At 43.9% G+C, this 25,994-nt stretch overlaps 1 protein-coding gene across 1 annotated transcript in view; it reads right to left on the reverse strand.

Moving 5' to 3' along the window:
* Positions 1-319: 319 nt before the first annotated feature.
* The window catches only part of LOC120937377 (cyclic GMP-AMP synthase-like), a 71,756-nt gene continuing 46,081 nt past the window's right edge, over positions 320-25,994 (reverse strand). Inside the window, exons 3-5 of the mRNA XM_040350556.1 lie at positions 13,665-13,910; positions 8,765-8,861; positions 320-1,289 (exon numbers count right to left, since the gene is read on the reverse strand). Of these exons, the coding sequence (XP_040206490.1) occupies positions 818-1,289; positions 8,765-8,861; positions 13,665-13,910 (815 nt within the window). The 3' untranslated portion in view covers positions 320-817. The remainder of the gene's footprint in view (positions 1,290-8,764; positions 8,862-13,664; positions 13,911-25,994) is intronic.

The raw sequence follows: 25,994 nt of genomic DNA on the forward strand, positions 1-25,994 counted from the left end.
GAGGCTTTAGTATGTCTAATTTTCTTGGGATCACAGGACAAGTGAGCAACAGCATTTTTGGATGTATAAAAGGGTATTTAATTCCGTATTTAATTCCGTATTTAATTCCGTATTTAATTCCAGCAAGTAACGCTACATGACATTTATTCTTTATCCCATAGATATAATTACCTTGTTAATGGGAACCTATTCATTCATTTAACTTTTTCATGTTTTGAAGGGTTTGAAACTTTGATGGCCTGACCAAATGAAACAATATTACTATGATTGGTTTTCTTATCCTTATTTCTAATGTAGCCAAAACAGCAGCACCAATGCCTTACCAGACAAACTGGATATTTTTATTTCTAATTAAAATGATCAAACAATTTAATTGCAATTTGGTACTGGTGTACCTATATACCTCAAAATATTTTTTCCACATTTCTATTGAGCCCACATATATAGGTTTTAATATGCATAATAATAAGGCATGGCCAATAGGCAAATGTATTTTAACAGTTTAGGTAATTAAAGCTATTACAGGAAGAAAAAGTGCTAATCAATTAACTAAAAGTTGATAATATTCCTAAATTGTAACTGTACCTATAATATAATGGGGGATTGATGCAGGAAAACTTTGTACTTTTTCCCCCAATTTAGCAATTTGTATTATATTATGCTGCAATAAGAGAGAGAAGAATATACAAAGTAACTGAAAAGTGTAGCTTGTTTTGTTTCTACAATAAAAAAAATACCATGACCACCCAGACTAAATGATTGGATACAATATCAGCCTTGGGCTGAGAAGCTATGCATGCATACAGAAGCACACTGTTTATATAACATCCTGTTGGCTCTGGAAGTGTTCCTGGAGGATTTTTAACAGTTGCCGGAAGGAGTGAATAAAGTCCATGAGCTCACCAATATACCACTGGATTAAAATAGCAATTGCAGGATGCAGCTTTCTGGCTGAAAATATTGGATAGTCATTTGTTTTTTGATCTTCTAATGCTTTGAAAAGGTTGTCACAGCTCTCGTTTGGAATGTTATCTTTACTGAAAAGGTTGTGGGAAGGTATAAAAAAATTTAAAAGAGAATAATTTTTCAGGCATTCCTGAAAGAATTCAACATATCTATTAAAGCAAACATCCAGCTCTTCCATCTTCCAATCTTCATCACTTGGGTACTTTGTGCAGGCGTGTAGTAGAGCAGTCTTAGCGTGGTATGAAATGAATTCATTAATTCTTTGCGGTTCAAGTACCTTTAGGGTTTCCAGTAGATTCTTCATCAGTTTAAGACATGGCTTCCTGAAGGACATTTGAACAGTGAGAGCGTGCTACAAATTAGGACTATGGGGTTTATTTACTAAAGCTGGAAAGCACAAAATTGGGCTCACTTCTGCTAAGGAACCAATGATCTTCTAACCCCAGCTTGTTCAATTGAGCCTGGTAATGAAACCTGGAAGCTCATTGGTTTTTTATGCAGAAGTGGTGCTCTTTCCAGCTTTAGTAAATAAACTATATATACAAAAATATGCGAAAAAAGCAGGTACATATATCTTTTCATCCTTTGATCGACATAGAGGGGGTTATTTACTAAAGGCAAATCCACTTTGCACTACAAGTACAAACTACAAGTGTAAAGTGCACATGAAATTGCACTGAAAGTGCACTTAGAAGAAGTGCAGTCGCTGTAGATTCGAAGGGGACATGCAAGGAAAACAAAAAACAGCATTTTAGCTTACACATGATTGGATGATAAAATCAGCAGAGCTTCCCCTCATTTCAGATCTACCCCTCAGATTTACAGCGACTGCACTTCCAAGTGCACTTTCAGTGCAATTTCAAGTGCGCTTTGCACTTGTAGTTTGCACTTGTAGTGCAAAGTGGATTTGCCTTTTGTAAATAACCCCCAGAAAGTCTTAAACCTTTGGATCATATGATCAAATATATAAAGCAGGCCGCTACTCCTTGAAGAATAAGAATCACAATAAAATAAATAACATTCAGTGACACATGTAACCTTATATCATATATGAAATAGTAGCCAGTCCATACAAATATTATCCCGGTCGCCGTGCCTTTCAACAATACTGATGTGCACATTGGTCAACCATGGCTTTGATGCTATGATAGTAGCGCACTTATATTTTTTGTTTCTATATGTCTTCTGGAGCCCAATATTAGGTTCCTATATTTTTGAGTGCAGCACTTCACTTTTTATTTTTTATCACTATTTATATTCAACATTATTTCAATTGTACTTTTTGGGAGTAGCGCGGATTGATCTGTGCCTTTATTTTCAACAATACTGTTCAATAGTTATTCTTATTCCAACAGAATGTGACCACTCGCTCACCAACCGTACAGTAAATGACCATTGAAGGTCTATATCACTTTTCAGATAAAAACCAAGATGGAGATGGGATAAATCCACGTTCACCACACAAGCATTCTCTCATTATCCAGAAAAAACACAAGCAAAACATCAGAATAGTAACATAGTGTAGCAAGTTAATTAAAAACTGGGTACATTTAAAAACCATATGATAATGCACTCACATTTACAAGGTGCTTAAAGGGGTTGTAAAGGATTTTTTTCCCCCCTAAATAGCTTCCTTTACATTAGTGTAGTCCTCCTTTACTTACCTCATCATTTGATTTTGCTTGTTTCTTCTGAGAAATCCTCACTTCCTGTTTTTCTGTCTGCAACTCCACACAGTAATGCAAGGCTTCATTCCTGGTGTGGAGAAAGGCTCTTGAGGGGGTGAGCAGGCAAGTCAGGACGCTCTCTTCTTTGCAGATAGAGAAAGGAGCTGTGTGTTAGTGGGCGTACTGACTCTCCTGCTCGCCCCCTCCCCCCTCAAGAGGCTTTCTCCACACCAGGGAGTAAGCCTTGCATTACTGTGTGGAGTTACAGACAGAAGAACAGGAAGTGAGGATTTCTCAGAAGAAAAAAGGACATTTGGAAGCAAAATCGAAAGGATTTCTCAGAAGAAATAAGCAAAATCAAATGATGAGGTAAGTGAAGGAGGACTGCACTAAGGTAAAGGGAGCTATTTAGGGGGGAAAAAATTCCTTTACAACCCCTTTAACCTCCCTGGCGGTATGATTCTGTCTGGAATTACGTACCAAAAGCGGTACATTTATTTTGCAAGGAAATTTGGCGTTTTATACTGTGGGCCTGTAATTTTTAGAAATAACTCACTTAAATCTGACCAAACAAGAGTCTTGTAGGCATCCCGGGTATGATTTTTTTTTTAAAACAAAATTATAAATTATAATATAATAAATAATTATAAATAATTATAACAAATAATAATATAATTATATAAAAAATTATTCAATAATGTAATCAACTCAAAATCACTGAAATTTGCTCAGTTGCAGAATTGTCGCTGTCATTACTTTTATTTTTTTATGACGAATTTCCCCGCAAATCGCTATCGCACATTTCTGCAAGTGATTATAATTTATTATCGCTGTTTTCTAGCTGATCTAAAACCATTTTTGACATAAAGGGACACTTTTGGACAATCTACAGTTTTTAGGCAGAAATTACATTTTTTTTTTAAATAAAAGTACATGCAGGACACTGGGCAGACCACTAGGGACAAGGGGTGTGTGTATTTTTTACATACAGTACTGTAATCTATAAGATTACAGTATACTGTATGTAAAGTGTTTGTTTACTTTTTTGAATTTGGCGCCATTCTCCGCCCCCCTGCGTCGTAACGTCGCAGGGAACGGAGATCGGCGGCACACGGGGACTGTGAATCGAGCGAGGAGGTCCCGCTCGCTCACACAGCGGGGTGGCATCGCTGGATCCAGGGACAAGGTGAGTAATTTGCCTGTGGATCCAGCGAAAGGTAAGCCGCGCCGCTGCACGTCCACCCCGAGCGTGACTCGGGGATACCGATTTTAGCATTGAAAACCAACCCCGAGTCACGCTCGGGTTTACCATCAGGGGGGTTAAGAAGCACCAACACAGACAGCCTTTGGAAAAGTCAGAGCACCGTGGCTTGCATGGCAAAGCCGGCCTGCGTTCCAAGAGACCAGATATGACATCTGAGATTACCTGAAAGTGATGATCACGGTAGCGATGCCACAGCCTCAATGTGCGTCATGTGCCTCACGGTGCATCTTCCACAAGCAGTGTACACTGCTTGGGTTTTTAAAAAAATAAAACCTAAAATAACACTCACAAGGGATCCTTTGAGAAAGCCTGAAGGGGCGATACGTGTCAGGTGGTCGGTGTGCAGTGATTATATCACGCTAGGCAGGAACCGTGTGCCATCTTGCCAATGTCTAATCTGCCATTGTGAGAGTATACTGTGCTTATTACCGCATATGTGATATGTTTTTTTTTTTACCCTGTGAGTGTTTTTTTAACTTTCATTTTTTAAATAAAGCAAGCATTTTACACTATGCACCATTTTTTGTGATTTACATGTTCATTGGATGCCGAAGACTGGAGAGCTGAAAATGATATATATGCATGCTGACTGGCTAGCTGTACTAAAAAGTGCTTATTGACCTCCTTTTTATTAATACGATTTGTGTTACAAGGTGAGGAGTCCTCTTCACTGTGGGCAGTGATGGTCACTGTTGTCCAGGGTGTTTTGCACAAGTTTGTATATACTGAAGAATTGCTCAAGTTCATGGATTTTTTTGCCAAATCAAGATCTGTTTAAAGATCTAAATTGGACTGTATATTGGGGTGTTTTACTTAGTTACTTCATATTTCATGTGTGTCGCATTTGGGAGTTTATTCAGGACTTTGTTTTATTTGCATTATTGTATTATTTTGCTGTTTCATATTTACTTTTATGTTTGTAGCATGAACTTATTTGTCAGATCAAGATTGCTTATGTGATTGTAAAGTCTCGCTTTTTTTAAAAACAAATATGTTATACTTTACCTGCTCTGTGCAGTGGTTTTGCACAGAGCAGCCCAGATTCTCCTCTTCTCGGGTCCCTCTTCAGCACTCCTGGCCCCTCCTTCCTGTGTGTTGAGTGCCCCCACAGCAAGCAGCTTGCTATGGTGGCACCCGAGCCAAGCCGCAGCTCCGATGAACCCCAAATGGAATCCATCTAACCTCTCCCACTGTCCATGTGGAGTGCTCTTAATTTTTTGTAAGGTTATGTTTATGTAGTCCCACTACCATAGGTGTGTGCAGCCTATTGCATTAGGGTGTGCACCTGTAAGCTCAAACACACACGCGTGCAGAGATATATATATATATATATATATATATATATATATATATATATATATATACACACACACACACACACTTTTATAAATATACAGTATGTAAACATGTTAAAAAAAAATTAATAAATAGACACTCATCAATGCAAACACTTTCATTTTTTTACCTTAACAAAAATGCGGTGAGTACAGCCAGTCAGTGAGCAGTATGCAGTGAGGACAGCCAGTCAGTGGGCAGTGTGCAGTGAGGACAGCCAGTCAGTGGGCAGTGTGCAGCGAGGACAGCCAGTCAGTGGGCAGTGTGCAGTGAGGACAGCCAGTCAGTGGGCAGTATGCAGTGAGGACAGCCAGTCAGTGGGCAGTGTGCAGTGAGGACAGTCAGTCAGTGGGCAGTGTGCAGCGAGGACAGCCAGTCAGTGGGCAGTGTGCAGCGAGGACAGCCAGTCAGTAGGCAGTGTGCAGCGAGGAAAGCCAGTCAGTAGGCAGTGTGCAGCGAGGACAGCCAGTCAGTGGGCAGTGTGCAGCGAGGACAGCCAGTCAGTGGGCAGTGTGCAGCGAGGACAGCCAGTCAGTGGGCAGTGTGCAGCGAGGACATACAGTCAGTGGGCAGTGTGCAGTGATAACAGCCAGTCAGTGGGCAGTGTGCAGTGGGAGGGCTGTAAGAAGTACTCCAGTTATTAATGTGCAGTGTAAGGCTTGAAAAAGCACAGATGGGGCCAGAAGTGGACTGACAACTCATGGGGCCCCCAGGGCAATAGGAGATTATGGGGCCCCCGGGCAATAGGAGATTATGGGGCCCCCGGGCAATAGGAGATTATGGGGCCCCCGGGCAACAGGAGATAATGGGGCCCACAGGCAATAGGAGATTATGGGGCCTCCGGGCAATAGGAGATTATGGGGCCCCCAGGCAATAGATTATGGGGCCACACAGTATACACACATACATATAGTATACATACACAGTATACACACACAAACACACAATATACACACACAGTATACATACACACAGAATACACATACACACACTGAAAAGGTACTGGAGAGGCGGGGCAGTTATAATCTTGGGATTTTTTTTAAAATAGAGATTTTTACATACTGTCCCTGGTTTTACTGAGGCTGGCAACTCTAATGGGGCCCCCTTGTGGCATGGGGCCCTCGGGCAGTGCCCGAGTGTCCGAGTGCCCAAATGTTCAGTCCGCCCCTGGATGGAGCATAAAGGGAATTCCTGCAGTGATAAAAGTAGACCTACCCCCCTTTAGCCACTTACCCCATTAATGGAAGTAGAAAAATCCCAGACTGTCATCTCTGCTCCGCCCCCTTCCCAGCCAAAGTAACCACGTGTAAGACCCCTTTCATACTGAGAGCACTGCCCAATAGCGCTAAATTGCTGCTCGTTTTAGCAGCACTTTAGCACTGTTTAAGCGGTGCTTTTGTGCCATTTTTTAGCTGCTAGCGGGGTGATTTTAACACCCCAAAAAAAAGGTTACATTTCCTGTTTTGTGGCGCAGATAAACTTTTACTGCTCTCACTACATCTAGAGAGTGCAATAACTTTTCCCCCGCTGACCGCGGCTCAGGAAAAAGGGAAGGCAAAACAATGTCTTGATTTAAATGAAACACCAACACCACCTTTGGAAGAAAGGTAGGATGGGGGCGGAGTACAATTTTGTCTTTGTGACAAACTAAATAAGGCTCTTTAGAAGAAAGAGCTGCTAACTCTGATACTCTTCTAGCAGAAGAGATAGCAATCAAAAAGGCCAATTTCCTGCTCAAAAGAATCAAAGGAATATGGCGGATAGGTTCAAAAGGTTCTTTTGCAAGACAGACAAAACTAAGTTCAAATCCCGGGGACATAAGGGAGACTTGACTGGCGGATTTATCCACAGTACTTCCTGAATAAAAGCCCGGACTAGGGAATAAGATGCCAACGGTCTCTGAAAAAAGATTGATAGAGCCGATATTTGACCCTTGATGGTACTCAGGGCTAATTTCATATCCACTCCTAATTGGCAAAAGGCGAGAATCCTACTTATGACATACTTTTGAGGATTCCACCCTCTGTATTCACACCAGGAAGCATACGCCTTCCACCTGGCTTTCTAGAGTTAATGAGTGTAGCAAGAACTGGACCTGAGAGGCCTTGTTTCTTTAAGATGTGGGTTTCAGCAGCCAGACCATCAAATTTAGCTTCTGTAAGGAAGGGTGGAACACTGGACCCTCTGACAGCAGGTTGTGACGTAGTGGCAGCACCCACGGTCTTCCTACCGCCATCTTTATGATCTCAGCATACCAGGGTCTCCTGGGCCAGTTCGGGGCCACTAGGAGTACTGGTATTCCCTCCTTCTTGAGCACAGCAATCTCTGTAAGAGAGGGAATGGAGGGAATGCATAGATCAGTGAAAACTAGGGTTGTCCCGATACCGATACTAGTATCGGTATCGGGACCGATACTGAGCACTTGCGCGAGTACTTGTATTTTATTTATTCTGTATTACACCTATAGTGCTTAATTGAAGTTTAAAATGCAATGTGAAAAAGCAGCATTAACTGTCACATGACATTAAAAAAAAGTATCGGTATTCGGTATCGGTATTCGGTATCGGCGAGTACTTGAAAAAAAGTATCGGTACTTGTACTCGGTCTCAAAAAAGTGGTATCGGGACAACCCTAGTGAAAACTGATTCCAAGGAATTATTAGAGCATCCGTTCCGTAGGACAAAGGCTTTTTCGTTCTGGACACAATATACCACCCCAAACTGCCCTATACTACCCCAACCTGCTCTATACCACCCAAAACTGCCCTATATCACCCTAACCTGCCCTATACCACCCCAACCTGCCCTATACCACTCTAACATGCGCTATACTACCCTAATCTGCCACTACACCACCCTAGCCTCCACTATACCACCTTTTACTTTGCTAACCTGCCACTATACCACCCTATACTATCATTTACAGGGACCGGTTTGGGGTGCGCCCGTGACTGTGCACTACCTGCAGGGCGCTGGGCAGGATACACATGGGGGGGGGGGACACACCATGTTTTACTGCACAAGGTGACACCAACCCTAGTAAAGCCACTGATGAGAGTAACATGACTGACTTCAGCTTTGAAAAATACCAGTTGCCCGGTAGTCATGCTGACCCACTTGCTTCAGTAGTCAGAGCCCCAGACCTAGGACATGTATGCATAAAAGGACTTCTGACTTTGTCGATCTAAATGCTTGTCATGGTGGGTATGCAATAGTAGCTGACAATTAGGCAGGCTGGAAATGCACACCAGAAGTATACTAGGAGTACAGTTGAATTCCAATTGTATTTAAACCAAAAAGTGTCAACATTTTTTTTTAAAGAATGTCAGGTACACTTATGGATCATTATAGGCAGGAATGTGTGGAGAGTCAGAATTTTTCACCCACATTGGATGTCACAGTGAGATCGAGGTCACACAAAGAAGTGCCCTGGTAGGCTATAAAATTCTGCAACATTTTCTAGAAAAAAAAGCTGGAGTTCCACTGTGATGAACTGTTATAAATAAGTCTGTAGCACTATTTCCATTACTAACCTGCAGCACTTGGTTTCTTGACAGTTGGTTTTTTCTCTTTCATGATGATTAATAATTATATCCTTTTCAATATTTGAAAAGGAAATACGCCAGGTACCTGTAAAAAGGAAGCAGTCATCTACATGAGCAGGAAGAAATGATGCTAGAATTACGTGGAGTGAGAGGTTTCTGGCATCTTAATATACACTGAAATGAAGAGATAGCTGTGATATGCTGGCAATGTACCCATTCAAATGGTGTCCCCAGCAAAAACAGTGCCAAAATGACTCATTTACTACCGAGGAAACTGCTTGAACAAGTATCCAATATGGTGGCCTCTTTCAAGCAAAGGGATGCGTTTTGAGCACTTGTCAATTTGTTAAAACAGAATTGCTATGCTAAAATATGCTTCGCAGATCCTCAGAATATTATGAAAAATCCCATAAATAACTATCCTGGCTAATTCTAAACAGAGAGAAATTCAATCTGAAGAAACCACTCCAAATTAAATATGGTTTCTGGTCTTTGTTCAAATGAGTGTGTTTTAGGTGCAGTAAAAAATGATTTTGAAGTATTCATGATGCAGTTTTCCTCAAAATGTGCTTAAAGGTGAACTAGTAGCACATGTCAAATGTGTCTTAAAATTAACATGCATGCAACACACTGCAAAAAGTGTGAACAAGCCCTAGTAGTGTTGCCAACCGTCCATATTTTTATGGACAATTCGTAAAAATGGGAACTTTTTTCCCCCATTTGGAAATGTCCGTGGTTGCGGGAATGTGCCAGTAAAAATAGCCGAGATTTGTTCGGCTTGGAACTGCGCATGGAGATTGGAGGCAGGGGGTGATGGTGGCTGCGGTGGCACCGCAGAGGGGGGTGGAGGCAGGGGGCAAGGGAGGCAGGGGGAGATTGGAGGCAGGGGGTGTTGGTGGCACCGCAGAGGGGGATGGTGGCACCACAGAGGGTGGGGGATAGCGACAGGGGTTGTTGGTGGCACCGCAGAGGGGGATGGAGGCAGGGGACAATGGAGGCAGGGGGTGATTGGAGGCAGGGGGTGTTGGTGGCACCGCAGAGGGGGATGGTGGCACCACAGAGGGTGGGGGATGGAGACAGGGGTTCTTGGTGGCACCGCAGAGGGGGATGAAGGCAGGGGATGATGGAGGCAGGGGGTGATTGGAGACAGGGGGCCTGGGGGAGATTGGAGGCAGAGGGAGATTGGAGGCAGAGGGAGATTGTGGCACCGCAGAGGGGGATGAAGGCAGGGGATGATGGAGGCAGGGGGTGATTGGAGACAGGGGGCCTGGGGAGATTGGAAGCAGAGGGAGATTGTGGCACCGCAGAGGGGGATGAAGGCAGGGGATGATGGAGGCAGGGGGTGATTGGAGACAGGGGGCCTGGGGGAGATTGGAGGCAGAGGGAGATTGGAGGCAGGGGGAGATTGGGGCACCGCAGAGGGGGGTGAAGGCAGGGGGTGTTGGTGGCAGAGGGGGGTGGAGGCAGGGGGTGATGTGACTAAATAATTTGCCCTTATTATATCGAAAATAACAAAAATATGTTTTTATACCTTAATATCTACCTTAAATCACATTGCTATTTGCCTAGCGTACTTGTTTGTAGCCTAAATACTGAAATTTGCACCTAAAAATTTAATTTAGTAACTTTTGTGGAATGCCAGTAAAAACGTGGCTGTGGCAGTAAATTTTGGGTGTCGCGCCAGTAAATAGGCTGAGGGGGCGTGTTTAATGTTAATTTTGTTTGACCTGACGTGATTGCCGTTTTTTGGAACGGCGCATGCGCCGTCCGCCTACATATCCCAGTGTGCATTGCGGCAACGTACGCCGCACGGGCCTATTGGTTTCGACGTGGACGTAAATGACATAAATCCCTATTCATGGACGACTTACGCAAACAACGTAAAATTTCCGAATTTTGACGAGGGAACGGCGGCCATACTTAACATTACTATTCCAGCTATTTGATGGAATATCTTTAGGCCTGATAATGCGTTACATAAACGGCGTATCTGTACTGCGTCGGCCGGACGTACGTATGTGAATAGGCGTATCTAGTGATTTACATATTCTACGCCGACCGCAATGGAAGTGCCAACCTAGTGGCCTGCCTAAATATTGCACCCTAAGATAGGACGGCGCAGGTTTAAGTGTATCTCTGTTTGAGAATACACTTAAACTTAGGTGGGCGCAGATTCCGAGTTAGGTCGGCGTATCTACTGATACGCCGGCCTAACTCTATGTGAATTTAGCCCTGAATGTCCAAAGGGACTCTACTTTGTATTGAACAATTCACCTTTTGCACCTGGCTGTGCTTCTAGCCAAATCTCTGCAAGTGTTACTAACCACATTATGCTACATATTAAATGCATTGCATGCATAATATTATTCTTCTGGATAGTGCTTGCTCGGATACTGTATATGCAATGTGTTGACATCAGCAAAAAAACACATATTGACACTTTTTATATGTGGACATGCTGCAAAGAACCAATTGAAATGAATGGAGACACATGTACAGTAACACACGCATGCATTAGGATGCGTTTTAAAATGTGAATAATGCAATTAGGTGAAAATGGGTCCTTAAGAGCATAAGGGATACAAAATATCACAAAAATGTACCTTGGGAATCCATTGTACAGAAAAAGCTTTGAGGTTTGATATGTTTAGTCAATTCCTCATTGTTCTCTTTTGAGGGAGGAGATTACAAACTGGTTTGCTTGCAAAGCTTTTACCAAGTTCTTTGTAGTGAATGACAGTGTCAGGGACATAAAGGGATTAGCGCCCTTTCACATTGATATATTTTCCTGCATTTTTATTTTGCAAAAAAAATCCTATGGAAAGTTTCACGTCACTGTGCTGTGGGTGCAGTGCATTTTGAAAAGTCCTGCATGCTGCATTTTTGGTGCAGTTTTGAAATTGCGGTAAAAAACACACCGGTGGCTCACATTTGTGGTGCGTTTTTGGGTCACATGTCCATTTTTCACAGGTGCAGGTGGCCCAAAAATGCAGGGGAAGTGCATGAAACACAGAAAATAAACAAATAAAATCGCAGTAAGTGTGCAAGGGGTCATAGTATTTTTGCAAATGAGAAATATAGCCAGCTTAAAAGTGAACTCCAAGCACATAAAAAAAAAAATCCAGGTATTCATTCTTTAATAATTAATTAATTATTTCTACATAGTTCTATCAGCTTCCCATCACCCACTGTAAGCAGCACTTTGACTGAGGGGGCAGCACTCTGAGCCAATTGAAGCTATGTTTCCTGGCCGGTGACACACCTCCTGTATTAGAGCGCATAAATGAAGAAGCACAGGTACCTTTGGGCAGAAGCATTGTCAGTCTAGGGGGAGGGGAGTGTTAGCTGGACTAGCAAATTTAAATACACAAATAAGCTGGAGCCAGATTACAGCAAACAGTTTTTTTCCTTTTGGGATAAAAGTTTTACATGAATAAGTAAAAGCTAAGCATTGTAAGAACCCCTGTCAGTGGTAAATGGCTTGTCTTATCTTATCAGACTTACTGGCTTGATCACCTGGTGGAGATAAAGGAAAGAAAGCCTAAAACAGAAAACTGATATAGCCATCACATCTACGAATTGGCAAGCTGCAATATAATAAATTGTTTTTAGGTTTAATACTGCTATACCCAGGGGTTGACAAATTTGCTTGGAATCTAGGAGCCAGCTAAAAAAGTTAGGAGCCAGAAAACGTGCCCCGTCCCGACGAGCTTGAGCACAGAAGTGAACACATAAGTGAGCAGCGACCGCATATGTAAACGGTGTTCAAACCACACATGTGAGGTATCGCCGCGATTGCTAGAGCGAGAGCAATAATTCTAGCCCTAGTCCTCCTCTGTAACTCAAAACATGCAACCTGTAGAGTTTTTTAAATGTAGCCTATGGAGATTTTAAAGGGTAAAAGTTTGACGCCATTCCACGAGTGGACGTAATTTTGAAGCGTGACATGTTGGGTATCAATTTACTCGGCGTAACATTATCTTTCATAATATTAAAAAAAATGGGGATAACTTTACTGTTGTCTTATTTTTTAATTAAAAAAAGTGTAATTTTTTCCCCAAAAAAGTGCGCTTGCAAGACCGCTGCGCAAATACCGCGTGACAGAAAGTATTGCAACGATCGCCATTTTATTCTCTAGGGTGTTAGGATAAAAAATATATATAATGTTTGAGGGTTCTAATTAGAGGGAAGAAGATGGCAGTGAAAATAGTGAAAAATTACATTAGAATTGCTGTTTAACTTGTAATGCTTAACTTGTAATACCAACGGCCACCACCACATGGCGCCAGCTCACATCTGGTGGTAATAACTTGTAATTCCCACGGCTCACCACCAGATGGCGCCAGCTCACAAAAACAAAAAAATATATATTTTTTTTGCCCCCCCTTCCAAGCCAAGTCGCCAGGACCCTATTTCTAGTCGCCATGGCGACCTTGCGCCCGGGATTTTTGAGCCCTGGCTATACCAGTTTGAACATGGAGGAGGGAGTAGAGTCATGACCTCACCAGTGGGCCTATTGTCTTTCATTGTCCATTTATACACTAGGGACCGGTCGGTGACCAAACTCTATTGCTTTATTGGATTGCAAAAAAAGTGAAGTAAACAACTTGCTATGCTGTCTGGCAGAAGTGCCTGTTTCACAAGACCGTCTTTAGTTTAGTATGTAAAATTCTTGTACGTTGAACATTCATTTGAAGATGTAATAACATAATGCCAATCAAGATTTTAGTGCATCTGGAAGCACATGATGTAACTCTGGCATTTTTTTAAATTAAATAAAAAATAAAATTTGTTTTTATATGTATTCCTACTGGGTTTTTATCTGAACTGAAGTTCAGCTAACAATAACCATAATTACATAAAATAAACAAGCAATCATACATCTTACCGTTATTGTTTTCCGTATCCTGGCTGGGTTTTTTGGCTACCATGTAGTATGGCATACTTCTATATTCTTGTCTTTTCTTTATGCCAAGCCAGTTGTCAATCTTCATTCCACCACTTGCTTCTTTAGGCCATTGTTGTATTTCAAGCGCAAGAACCAGATCCACGGATATAGCTTCAGGTACATTAGGAATAGTGAGTGTAACTGCAGGGCTTGAAGATTCTCTTTTCTTTACAGAGACTGACTCACCTGTTGTAAAAAAACAAAACAGACTTATTTGTGATTGTGGAGTGGTGTCAGGTAGTCACAAATAAATTAACATATCACAATTGTCAAATTTACCTGAAGGGCCATCTACTGGTGAGTTTGACATTGCAGAGCATTCAAGTAGACATGAAAAAAATTGTGCTAAATCATCAGAATCAAAGTGGAACAGTTAGGGCCTGTACACACGCTCGAACATGTCCGATGAAAACGGTCCGCGGACCGTTTTTATCGGACATGTCTGCTAGGAGATTTTGGTCTGATGGTTGTACACAGCATCAAACCAAAATCCCCGCGGACAGACAGCGCGGTGACGTGGCGGTGACGTTGACGCCGCCACGTCCGCAAACCAGGAAGTAAAATGCTTCCACGCATGCATCGAATCCATTCGGCGCATGCGGGAGATTTTGGTCCGCTGGTTAAGTGTACTAACCAGCGGACATGTGGGACGGACGGGTTTCCAGCAGATAAGTTTTAAAGCATGCTAAGAAACTTTTGTCTGCTGGAAACCTGTCTGCTAGGCTGTACACACGGTCAGATCTGTCCGCTGAAACTGGTCTGCGGACCAGTTTCAGCAGACATGTTCGATCGTGTGTACAGGGCCTGAGACGTTTGTTGCTTTACCTTCCAAAAGAACTTGTCATTTTTTTATCTATGCTTTCTGGCACACTGACGGTCAAGCAGATGACAGATTTATTTTTTGCATTTTTATTTTTTGAATTTTTATTTATTTTTAACAATGTAGCTTCTTATGTTACCCCTCCTTCTCTGGCTTGTTCACTGGACAATATATCAGTATTGTCAGCACTTTTTAATTAGTATAGCTCACTTCTAAGTCGGGTGCCATCATAATGTTGATGTCACATGAACTTTGCTCCGCCTGGTCACAGGCATTAGCAAGCATGTACATAGAAGAGCCTGAAAGGAGAGGAGTGGATTTCTCTTCACTTCCATGTTCTCAATGGTTTCAGAAGGGATCAGGAGATCTGCACTACTTGGATCCATTTCTATAGCTTTAACCACTTAACGCCCGCAGCACGACTATATACGTCCGCAAAATGGCACGGACAGGCAGATGGGCGTATATATACGTCCTCGCCTATTCTCGGGTCGGGGGTCCGATCGGGACCCCCCCCGCTCCGTGCGGCGGTCGGTAAGTGGTTACGAGCGTCCAGGGATGAGGGGGCGGCTATTCGATTCCAGCCGCCTCCTCTCGATTGCTCACAGCCAATGGGCGTCCTGCTCAGCCTCTTCCTGTGTTAAGTGTAAACACAGGAAGAGGAAGTGAAGTCCTCTCTCCTCGTGTGGGTCTTTTTCGTCTGGATCCGGAGGAGAGAGGACTTCTGTAATGTGAGTTGCACCAAACACAACACTGACACGTTACACATAGGCACACAACCCCCCCCAGTCACCGCTGATCACCCCCCCCCCCCATCCAACTGTCACAGTGTCGCTATTGCTGTGATCATTTATTTTCTGATCACTGCAATTAGTGTCATTTGTGACAGAAAAAAGTGTTAGGGACATTAGCTTTAGGCCCCCTACCCCCCTAATAAAGGTTTAACCCCTTGATCACCACCCTAATTAACCCTTTCACCCCCTATTGCCAGTGTCACTAAGCGATCGGTTTTCTGATCGCTGTATTAGTGTCACTTTTGCCGCTAGGTAGCTAGTTTTTTTTTGAGGTTCGCCGCCAGGTTTATATAGCGTTAGGTACCCCCATAAATAAAGGTTTTAACCCCTGATTGCCCCTAGAGTTAACCCTTTCACCAGTGATCACCGTATAAGTGTCACTGGTGACGCGGGTTAGCCAGTTAGTTATTTAGTTATTTTAGGTTAGCCAGGCTTTTAGAAAGCGTCAGGTTCCCCCCATATATTACCTAATAAAGGTTTTAACCCCCTGATTGCCCCCTAGTTAACCCTTTCACCAGTGATCATCGTATAAGTGTTATGGTTGACGCTGGTTAGTTAGTTTGCTGTTTATAGCATCAGGGCACCCGCCGTATATAACCCAATAAAGGTTTAATCCCCTGATCGCCCGGCGGGTGATATAAATTAAATTTTAGCGTCAGTCAGGGTCTGCGTCGCCCCAGGCAGCGTTAGGTTAGTGCCAGTACCGCTTACACCCACTCGCAAAGCATACACCCCCCTTAGTGGTATAGTATCTGAACGGATCGATACCTCATCTGATCAGATCTATACTAGCGTACCCAGCAGTTTAGGGTACCCAAAAACGCATTGTTAGCGGAATCAGCCCAGATACCTGCTAGCACCTGCGTTTTCCCCCTCTGCCCAGCCCAACCCACCCAAGTGCAGTATCGATCGATCACCGTCACTTCAAAAACACAACACACATAACTGCAGCGTTCGCAGAGACAGGCCTGATCCCTGCGATCGCTAACAGTTTTTTTTGGAAGCGTTTTCTACATTTGCTTTTCAATAGTCAGGTGCATTTTTTACCTGTGAATCATCACCAGTGTACGACTAAATTTAGAGTCCAAAATGGCAAAGCGAACGTACACTGATGACGAGGCCTACTTGTTCATGAGCTTAACAGATAGTGAAGAGGAGGTCACGCATCTGTCAGAATCTGGCTCAGAATATAAACCCGTTTACAACAGCGGCTCCATGTCAGATAGCTCTGACGACGAAGTTGAGGTCCCTGCTAAGGCCAGGCGTACCCGACCCCGTTCTGATGTTGTTGAGCAGCAAGAACCGCAGGTCCCTCGTATGGAGCAGAGAGCCAGTACTAGCGCCGCTATTCCTTCTGGTGGATTGGCAAGCACCAGCGGCCTAGTACACCCTGGTCGTTCATCCAGCACTGCAGTAAGACGTGGTGACGTGGCGAGTCCCATAAGTGCAGTTCAAGCTGGCGAGGTGGCAAGCACAAGTAGTGTCCCGCTGCCACCAAGAAGAAGACAAAGACAGGCCCGTCGTGCCCATAGTGCCCTTCCTGCAGAATTCTATATATGTGATTGTCACCGGCGCAAAAAACAGGTTATATTATATTGACCTGCTGCAGTACTGTGTAAACCTCCAAAGAGGTTTATAAGTGAAAGCAAAGAAATATGGTTACTGCGCTGGTCTAAATGTGAAATGACACAAAATAGTAAATTAAATCTAATACAATAAAGTGCTGAATCCAGTGCAGTGGTATGCGTGATAAAACACAATAAATAACTATACAAATAAATAAATAAGTAAATAAATTGCAATGTCCAGCTGTCACCAGCGTGTGCTATTGCGTAGTGCTAAGTGCAACTACTGTGCCACCAAACAAGATTTAAATAAATAAATAAATAACAGTAAAAAATCTCACAAGCATGTGACTATTAAAATTTCATTCTGTTAGACATATGAGATATATACGTGATACTGTGTGCAACTAGTTTACCAACAAACAGGTCTAAATTAATATAAATATATATAAATATGGGTACAAAGTGCAAAGTCATAACATATGTGCAAAAAGCTTTTTAAAGTTCATGTGCCTGTATAATTTTTTATTTTTTTTTGGTCATTATTCAATCACTTCATGCCAAAAAATTAAATATTCCATGGACTCAACATGCCTCTCATCAAATAGCTTGGGGTGTCTTCTTTCCAAAATGGGGTCATTTGGGGGGGTTATGTGGCATCTTGGCATTTTATGGCCTTCAAAACAGTAATAGGTAGTGATAGCTAGTGAGGAGGGAAATCTTGAAGGCGGTGCTTGGTTTTCGGGGCCCCGTACGTGGCTAGGCTGACAAAAAGTCCCACACATGTGGTATCCATGTACTCAGGAGAAGCAGCTGTTTTTTTTTTTGGGTGCAATTCCACATATAACCATGGCATGTGTGAGCAATATATCATTTAGTGACAACTTTGTGCAAAAAAAAATCAGTTTGTCATATTTTCGCAACTTGTGTCAAAATATAAAATATTCCATGGACTCCACATGCCTCTCAGCAAATAGCTTGGGGTGTCTACTTTCCAAAATGGGGTCATTTGGGGGGGTTTTGTGCTATTTTGGCATTTTATGGCCTTCGAAACCTTGATAGGTAGTGAGGAGTGAAATCAAAAATCTGTGCCCTTAGAAATGCTGAAGGCGGTGCTTGGTTTTTGGGGCCCCGTACGCGGCTAGGCTCCCAAAAAAACCCAATCATGTGGTATCCCCGTACTCAGGAGAAGCAGCAGAATGTATTTTGGGGTGCAATTCCACATATAACCATGGCATGTGTGAGCAATATATCATTTAGTGACAACTTTTTGTAAAAACATTTTTTTTTTTTTTGTCATTATTCAATCACTTGGGACAAAAAAAAAAATATTCAATGGACTCAACATGCCTCTCAGCAGTTTCCTTGGGGTGTCTACTTTCCAAAATGGGGTCATTTGGGGGGGTTTTGTACTGCCCTGCCATTTTAGCACCTCAAGAAATGAGATAGGCAGTCATAAAATAAAAGCTGTGTAAATTCCAGAAAATGTACCCTAGTTTGTAGACGCTATAACTTTTGCGAAAACCAATAAATATACGCTTATTGCGATTTTTTTTTTACTAAAGACATGTGGCTGAATACATTTTGGCCTAAATGTTTGACTAAAATTTTGTTTATTCGATATTTTTTACTTTTTGTTTTAAGAAAAATCAATTTTTTTCTAAATTTACGGTCTTTTTCCGTTTATATCGCAAAAAATAAAAATCGCAGAGGCAATCAAATACCATTAAAATAAAGCTCTATTTGTGGGAAGAAAAGGACGCAAGTTTCGTTTCGGTACAACATTGCATGACCGCGCAATTACCAGTTAAAGCAGCGCAGTGCCAAATTGTAAAAACACCTCTGGGCATTAAGCTGCATATTGGTCCGGGGCTTAAGTGGTTAAATGCTCAGAAGAATGGTACCCGGACCCTGTATTGGTGGAAAAGATAAGACACAGGCATTTCCTGTAATGGGACCAGTTGGTACAGGACTCTGCATGCACAGAACCCTGCTCAGTTACACCTGACAAGGCGTTTTTGCCAGGGTGTTATACAGATCCAGGGCAGTGGACCCCAGCAAAGGGGATTGACCCTGAAGGTCCTTTGAGACAATATGCGGTGGTTGGATCTGTAACTCTTTAGGCTGCATTCACACCTTGGCGTATTTACGCTCGACGCCCGACGCTCGTGCCGCTGGAGGGGTGATTTTACATTGTTGTCTATGGAGATGGTTCACATCTCCACGCCGAACGCCGAAACGCCGTACGCCTGAAGCTCAAAACAAGTCCGACCCTTTTTTTCAGGCGGCTTTCGGCGTTCGGCATAGACAACAATGGGGCTGATTTACCAAGCCTGTGCACCATGACTCACGGCGCACAGGCAAGAGTAAAAGTGTTTTTGACATTTACTAAAGAAATACGCTGGCAGTGCAGCGTATATCTTTATTTACTAGAGGGCGTGGCCAAGCCGGCAGAGAAGATGGACGTGTAGTTCCACAGCTCCTGTCACCTCAGAGAAGCACAGAGGCTTGAGCGACAGGAACCGCATTTCTCTGGAGCAGAGGACACCTCACCCACTCGGGACACCCTCCCTGTATGCGCCCTGGTAAATACCGGACCGAAAGGACGCAGCCCGAGACCGCCGCGGACGTTTTGCCCGGACCGGGGGAGGCGCCCTGGGAAAGACCGCGGCTTCGGCCTAGTGGTGGAGCGGGGGCCATACTGGTCGTCTGGGGACGGCGCTCGGCGGCAAAACGGAGCTTCTTCTCTCCTCACTGCCCCACATCCCTCCGGTCCGGAGACCGAGCAGCCTGGGGTCACTGAAACGGCCCACCGCTCCCTGCACCAGACGCCTGAGGGGCCGCGATAGCAGCCAGGACAGTGGGTCGGCGGCCATCTTGGGCCTCCCAGCAGCGGCCACCGGCGGAGATTACGGCTCCCCCTCACCTCAAAACACCTCACCGCATTCTGGACTGGGGGCAGAACGGCTTGACAAAGCCACAGAGGTATTTCTTACTGGGCAATAATCTACCTGAGGGGTTGTGAAAGGGGGCTTAGACAGACTGTCGGCGGCCATCTTGGTCCTCTCTGTGAGGGCTCCAAACGGACATTTAGGTCCCCCCTGTGCTCCTTTACACCCCATCTCCCCACATAGTGGATACCAATAGCCCTGGAGACACTGGTGAAGAGTATTGCATCCTAAAATCAGCTACCCAGGTTGAACCAATTCCAGCTCATGCCCTGTTGCGGTAACTATATTTATTCTCTCAGAAGTGGCCCCTGGCTCCTATCACCCAGAGCCCAGGCTTGACGACCACCCTGGCCCACCCAAAGGTAGCATACATTATCTTTGGCGAACTTTGCAGACTCATACACCTTTCAGCAACACTCCCTCATAGAACCTACTGCAAGGAGACACGACGCTATACAATTCACAAATTGCCCAAAAAGCTAACTGTCGGGTGTTGGATAGCATGGTAACGTCATCTCGCTCCTCATCAGCCTCTCGCTCCCGGTCCCCCAGAGAAAATACCAGAGGGTTAGGACCTAACAACATGGACCAGCCCCGTGCCCCGCGCGGGAACACGGCACCCAACCGCAGGGGCTCTTCTCAGAGTTCATCCCAGGTACCCTCACAAAATGCTGCAGACATTGTGCTAACGGCCCCGGAACCGGAGATACCCCCTCAGCTGACAAGGGGAACGACAGAGACGGGGAGTGCTGCTCTACCACAGCTTAGCATATTAGATTTAAGAGCAGTGGCCGCAGACATCAAGGACACTCTTGCTGCAGCAATAGCTGAACTACGCATAGATCTGCGCTCCCTTGCTGATAGGGTGTCTTCCACTGAACAGATAACAGAGGAACACGAAGTAACCCTCCAAAAATCCACCAGAAAGATAGATGACCATACCCTCCAACTGAGGGAAGTTAACCGGCAGCTGGAAGACCTGGACAACAGAGGCCGACGCCGAAATCTTCGTGTGAGGGGAGTGCCTGAGATAATTGAAGGCGACCAGATCCAAAAGGAAGTCACTATCCTATTCAACTCCATTTTGGGTAAATCCCCTCAAACCTTCATTGATTTTGAAAGAATACATCGGGCCTTGCGCCCAAGAGGTAGAGATACGGATCCTCCAAGGGACATAATATGCTGTTTGACAGATTTTAAATTGAAAGAAAAAATTCAGAACCGGGCCAGGGGACAGAGACTGCATTGTGGTGAAGCCCAGGTCCAGTTGTACCAAGATCTTTCAGGGATTACCCTGCAACACAGGCGTGATCTTAAACCATTGTTGGAAGCCTTACGGTCAAGAGACATTAGGTACAAGTGGAAATTTCCCTTCTGTTTGTCTGCCACTAACCAAGGCCGCAATGCATCTTTAAGAGTACCAGAAGACCTGCCTAAATTTTGTGAAACTCTTGGCCTGCCACCGATCTCGGTGCCCGACTGGTACGCACCCTACCGCAGGTCCGTTGGGAGAAGAGGGAAACCACCCGAGACGCCCATGGAAACTCAGGCGACCAGGTTCCGCAGGATGAGGTCACCCTCTAACTCAAGAATTCCGCAAAATTCCCCCGGTGCAAGAAGAGAGCAAGAGTACATCACCCCACCGGAGGCCAGAAGGGCCAGAAGAGACCATAATGAGTGAGCGGGTGGACACAGATACACATATCTAATAGACCGCATAAGTTTTACTGATCCCGGTTTGAGGGGTTATGTTTTCCCATTTATCTGAGTACATATAATGAGCTCGCATCCCCAGGCCGGGAGGCGGTATAGTCTTCACAACGGTCCCACCGCTGAAGGAGGTGTTTCCCTTCCCTGGTAACACCACATCACTCAACCTTTGAGGGACACAGAGACTGATGGCCATGGTAACTGACCCCGAGTATTGGGTTGGCCTAAAAACTTTTAGCTGACCACTATACCTGGAGGCCTTGACATCCAGGAGTAAGTATGGTGGTAGGTGGGGGATCTTGTTGGAGCAGTTTGGCATCACACATATGCTACTAATACGCTCTCCAGATGGGTGGTTGCCAAACATTATAGTCTAAAACTCAGATATTGGGAATAATGTTAGTATTAAGAGTGAACAGATAGTAACAGATAGTAACTGTCTAGTAGTTGAAAAGTTTGCCTATTTAACCTGAGTTCTTTCATTGTTTACGTTTAATTTTATCTAGCCCTCACGATCCAAATTGGAACGAATGGCACATTTGACATAAGAGGTGTCCTAATCAGGCACCCTGTCTTCTCTCAGTCTGAATCTACTCTGGGGTGACACGGTTAAATTAGTCACATCTCAATTACTCACTAAGAAACATAGATATAGTGGTATAGATTTAACTTGATTTATAGCGTCCTGTTTTCCTGTATTGGTTCTGGCCAACCCCACAACAGTGGTGTACTGGCACTTCTAGGGCTCGGTTAAGACCCTGGGGGTCTGGTACCCACTGTACCTTTCCGATTGTCCTCTGTAAATAGAAAGTGAGCGAAGTACACTTCATCACTTAATCGGTATCTAGTTATATCAAGCTTTGTTGCCTTACGCTAACAGCATTGTTCGTTGCCCCGTAAACCCATTTTGAGGTTTATAATCTTTTTATAACGACCTTTTTCCGAGCATACACCCCTTTCTTCCCGTGCCGGGTAAATTCCCAACAGATATGACTCAGGCAACATCCCCCTTACCCACCTCTCAGAGGAGGGGACCTTTAAACCACATTAAATTATACTCCATAAATATCAGGGGATTGAATATCCCTGAGAAACGTTCACGCTTACTTTTCACGCTACAAAAAGAAAAAGTACACATAGCCCTCATTCAAGAGACACATTTTCGTGCGGACGGAATCCCCAAATTGACTGACAAGAATTTCCCAGTAGTATTTCACGCCCCAAACATCGAGGCGGAGTCTAAAGGAGTATCGGTTTTAATTTCTAAACATTGTCCTTTTCAGGCCACGGATGTCCAGAGGGACCCACAGGGACGATATATATTCCTACGTGGTACCATACACAATGTAGAGTACACGATAGCTAATATATATGCGCCTAACACAAAACAAGTTTCCTTTTTTAATTCAACCCTTTATCAACTAACATCCTTCCAAAGGGGCTCCCTTGTTTTAGGCGGAGACTTTAATGTTCCTCTACAACCAGACCTTGACACATCCAATGGTTCCACCTGCTTGAAATTTAGCGCTTTAAAAGCGATAAAGTCCGCCCTTTCCACCTTGACCTTACATGACACTTGGAGAACCCTTCACCCAAATGTGAAAGATTTCACCTACTTTTCACCACTTCACAAAAAGTACTCTCGAATAGATCACTTCTTTCTTACACAAAACGACCTTACCTCCCTAGCTGAGGCCACGATTGACCCAATGCTATTATCAGACCATCACCCGATCACGATTCGGCTATCGATACCCACAAGTCGTCCTAGATCGTCTATTTGGAGATTAGATGATTCCATCTTGCTGGACAGTATTAATACCAATGAAATCTCGACAGTTCTGTCAAATTATTTTTCTGAAAACATAACCGAAGACACCTCTGCACCATTAGTCTGTGGTTAGGGGACATTTTATTTCAATAATGGCCAATAAGTGTGTGGTTAGGGGACATTTTATTTCAATAATGGCCAAACGAGCCAAGATGCGAAAAGCACGCATTTTAGAGTTGTCAGATAAAGTTAGGGCCCTAGAACAAACACATAAACGAACGTTAGCTACCCAAACACATGAGGATTTACTGAAAGCCCGTGAAGAACTCCTAGGGGAAATCAAGAGAAGGCTTGCCCGCAAACACACACTGACCAGTAAGCTTTTCTATGAATATGGGAATAAGTCAGGTAAACTCTTGGCAACGGCCTTGCAAAAAAAAAAGGCATCCCACACCATCAATAATGTAACTGCCACATCCGGGGAATCTATTGTTACCAACAATGGAATCGCTGACCAATTTGTAAAATACCTTTCGGGGCTATATAATTTGAAAATACCACAGCAACCAGATACTGCCCCTGACAGGAAGACCTTGATAGAGGAATTCTTGTCAGAATTCTGCCCATCGTATTCTACCCCTGAAGACATTGCAGACCTAGGCTCCCCAATCACCACTGAGGAAGCTACTTTAGCGTTAAAACAACTTAAACCGGGGAAAAGTCCTGGCCCTGACGGCCTGCCAGTTAGTTACTACAAGACCTTTTCTGATACTTTAATCCCCAACTTCCTCTCAACATTTAATACCCTCCCGGATTCTCCTTCACGCAATAAAGATTTTTTAGAAGCCCACATATCGCTGATTCCCAAACCCGGCAAAGATGCCACGCTGGTTTCCAACAATAGGCCGATATCGTTACTAAATGTAGACGTTAAATTGTATGCCAAAATAATCTCCAACCGTATTCTCCCATTGCTCCCCAAACTTATCACAACCGATCAAGTTGGGTTCGTCCCTGGCAGGGAAGCAAGGGACAATACCATTAAAGCCCTCAACATACATCATTGGCTGTCCTCCTCAAAAACAAGTGGCTTTTTTCTGTCACTGGATGCTGAGAGGGCGTTCGATAGAGTGGCCTGGGATTATATGCTGGCAGTTATGATTAAAGTGGGCATACCACCACGCCTCACCCAAATGATCCAAGTGCTTTACTCTGTTCCCACTGCCCGGGTTAGGGTTAATGGCCACCTATCGAACGCCTTCTCCATAGCCAACGGAACACGTCAGGGTTGCCCCCTATCCCCCCTTATTTTCATCCTCACGATGGAACCCTTTCTCAGAAAGCTTCGGGCGAATGAAGCCATTAAGGGTGTCGAGATCCGGGGAAAACAGTACAAGACAGCGGCTTACGCAGATGATGTCCTGCTGTTCCTTTCGGATCCGATAACCACAATCCCCAACCTTTTGACAGACTTCAAACTGTTTAAGACCATGTCTAATTTGCAAATTAATTTTGACAAATCGTTAGCCCTAAATATCTCTCTATCATCTTCAGTAGTCAACTTATGTAAACAAAACTTCCCCTTTAGGTGGGAATCCGATTATGTCACTTACCTGGGCATTAAGATCCCTAAAGACCTGAGTAGGTTGTTTGCTCTAAATTTCCTACCGGTTCTTTCAAAGATTAAGTCAGACCTATCGGACTGGAACAACGGCAGATTTTCATGGTTTGGTAGATCAGCTATCCTCAAGATGAATATCCTCCCGAGGGTCTTATACCTTCTTCAGGCGGTTCCGATCACAATCCCTCAGACCTTTTTTGCAACATTTAAAAAACATTGTAGAACATTTTTATGGGCAGGCCAGGCCCCCAGACTGAGCTGGTCCAAATTGATTCAACCAAAACACAGGGGGGGCTTGGGAATACCCGACCTAGCCCTATATCACAAAGCCTGTTTACTCACAAGGTTGGTAGATTGGCATCTACACTGCTGTAACAAGGACTGGATTGCCTTGGAGAATGCATTCATTCCCTTTCCAATTACACATTTGCCTTGGATAGATTACCATTCGATACCTATAGAAGGTCTGAACCACCCGTTAATAGGCCCAACGCTTAAAAATTTCAAGATAATATGTCGATCACTTAAAACAACTCCCTCCCCGGGCCCGTTGACTCCTTTATCCCACAACCCAGATTTCACACCAAACATATCCTACAAACATCCAGTATTGGATCCCAACTCTCAGGCTATTCGAGCTCATCAATTTTTCCACAAAGGTATCTTATTAGCCTATTCGGAACTAACTAAAGCTCTCCCTCAGGTGAATATGTCCATATTCAAATATCTCCAGATCAAGCACTTTTTAGGCCCTACCCAGACACATCAGAAATGGTGCAGAGATCTCTCCCCCCTAGAACAAATATGTACAGCGGGTGAACCAAAACGCCATCTGATATCCACATTGCACACACTACTGACACCGGAATCTGCTCCATCCTCTAACACACGTTCAGCCTGGGACAGGGATCTTTCCATATCCCTGTCTGACGAGGATTGGGACCGGATCTGGGACCACACACATAGGGGTTCTATTAATGTCTCAGCACAAGAAAATCGATACAAGCTCTGTACTAGGTGGTACCGAACACCAGAGAA

The sequence above is a fragment of the Rana temporaria genome, chromosome 4 (genome assembly GCF_905171775.1).
Source record: "Rana temporaria chromosome 4, aRanTem1.1, whole genome shotgun sequence".
Lineage (NCBI taxonomy): Eukaryota > Metazoa > Chordata > Amphibia > Anura > Ranidae > Rana > Rana temporaria.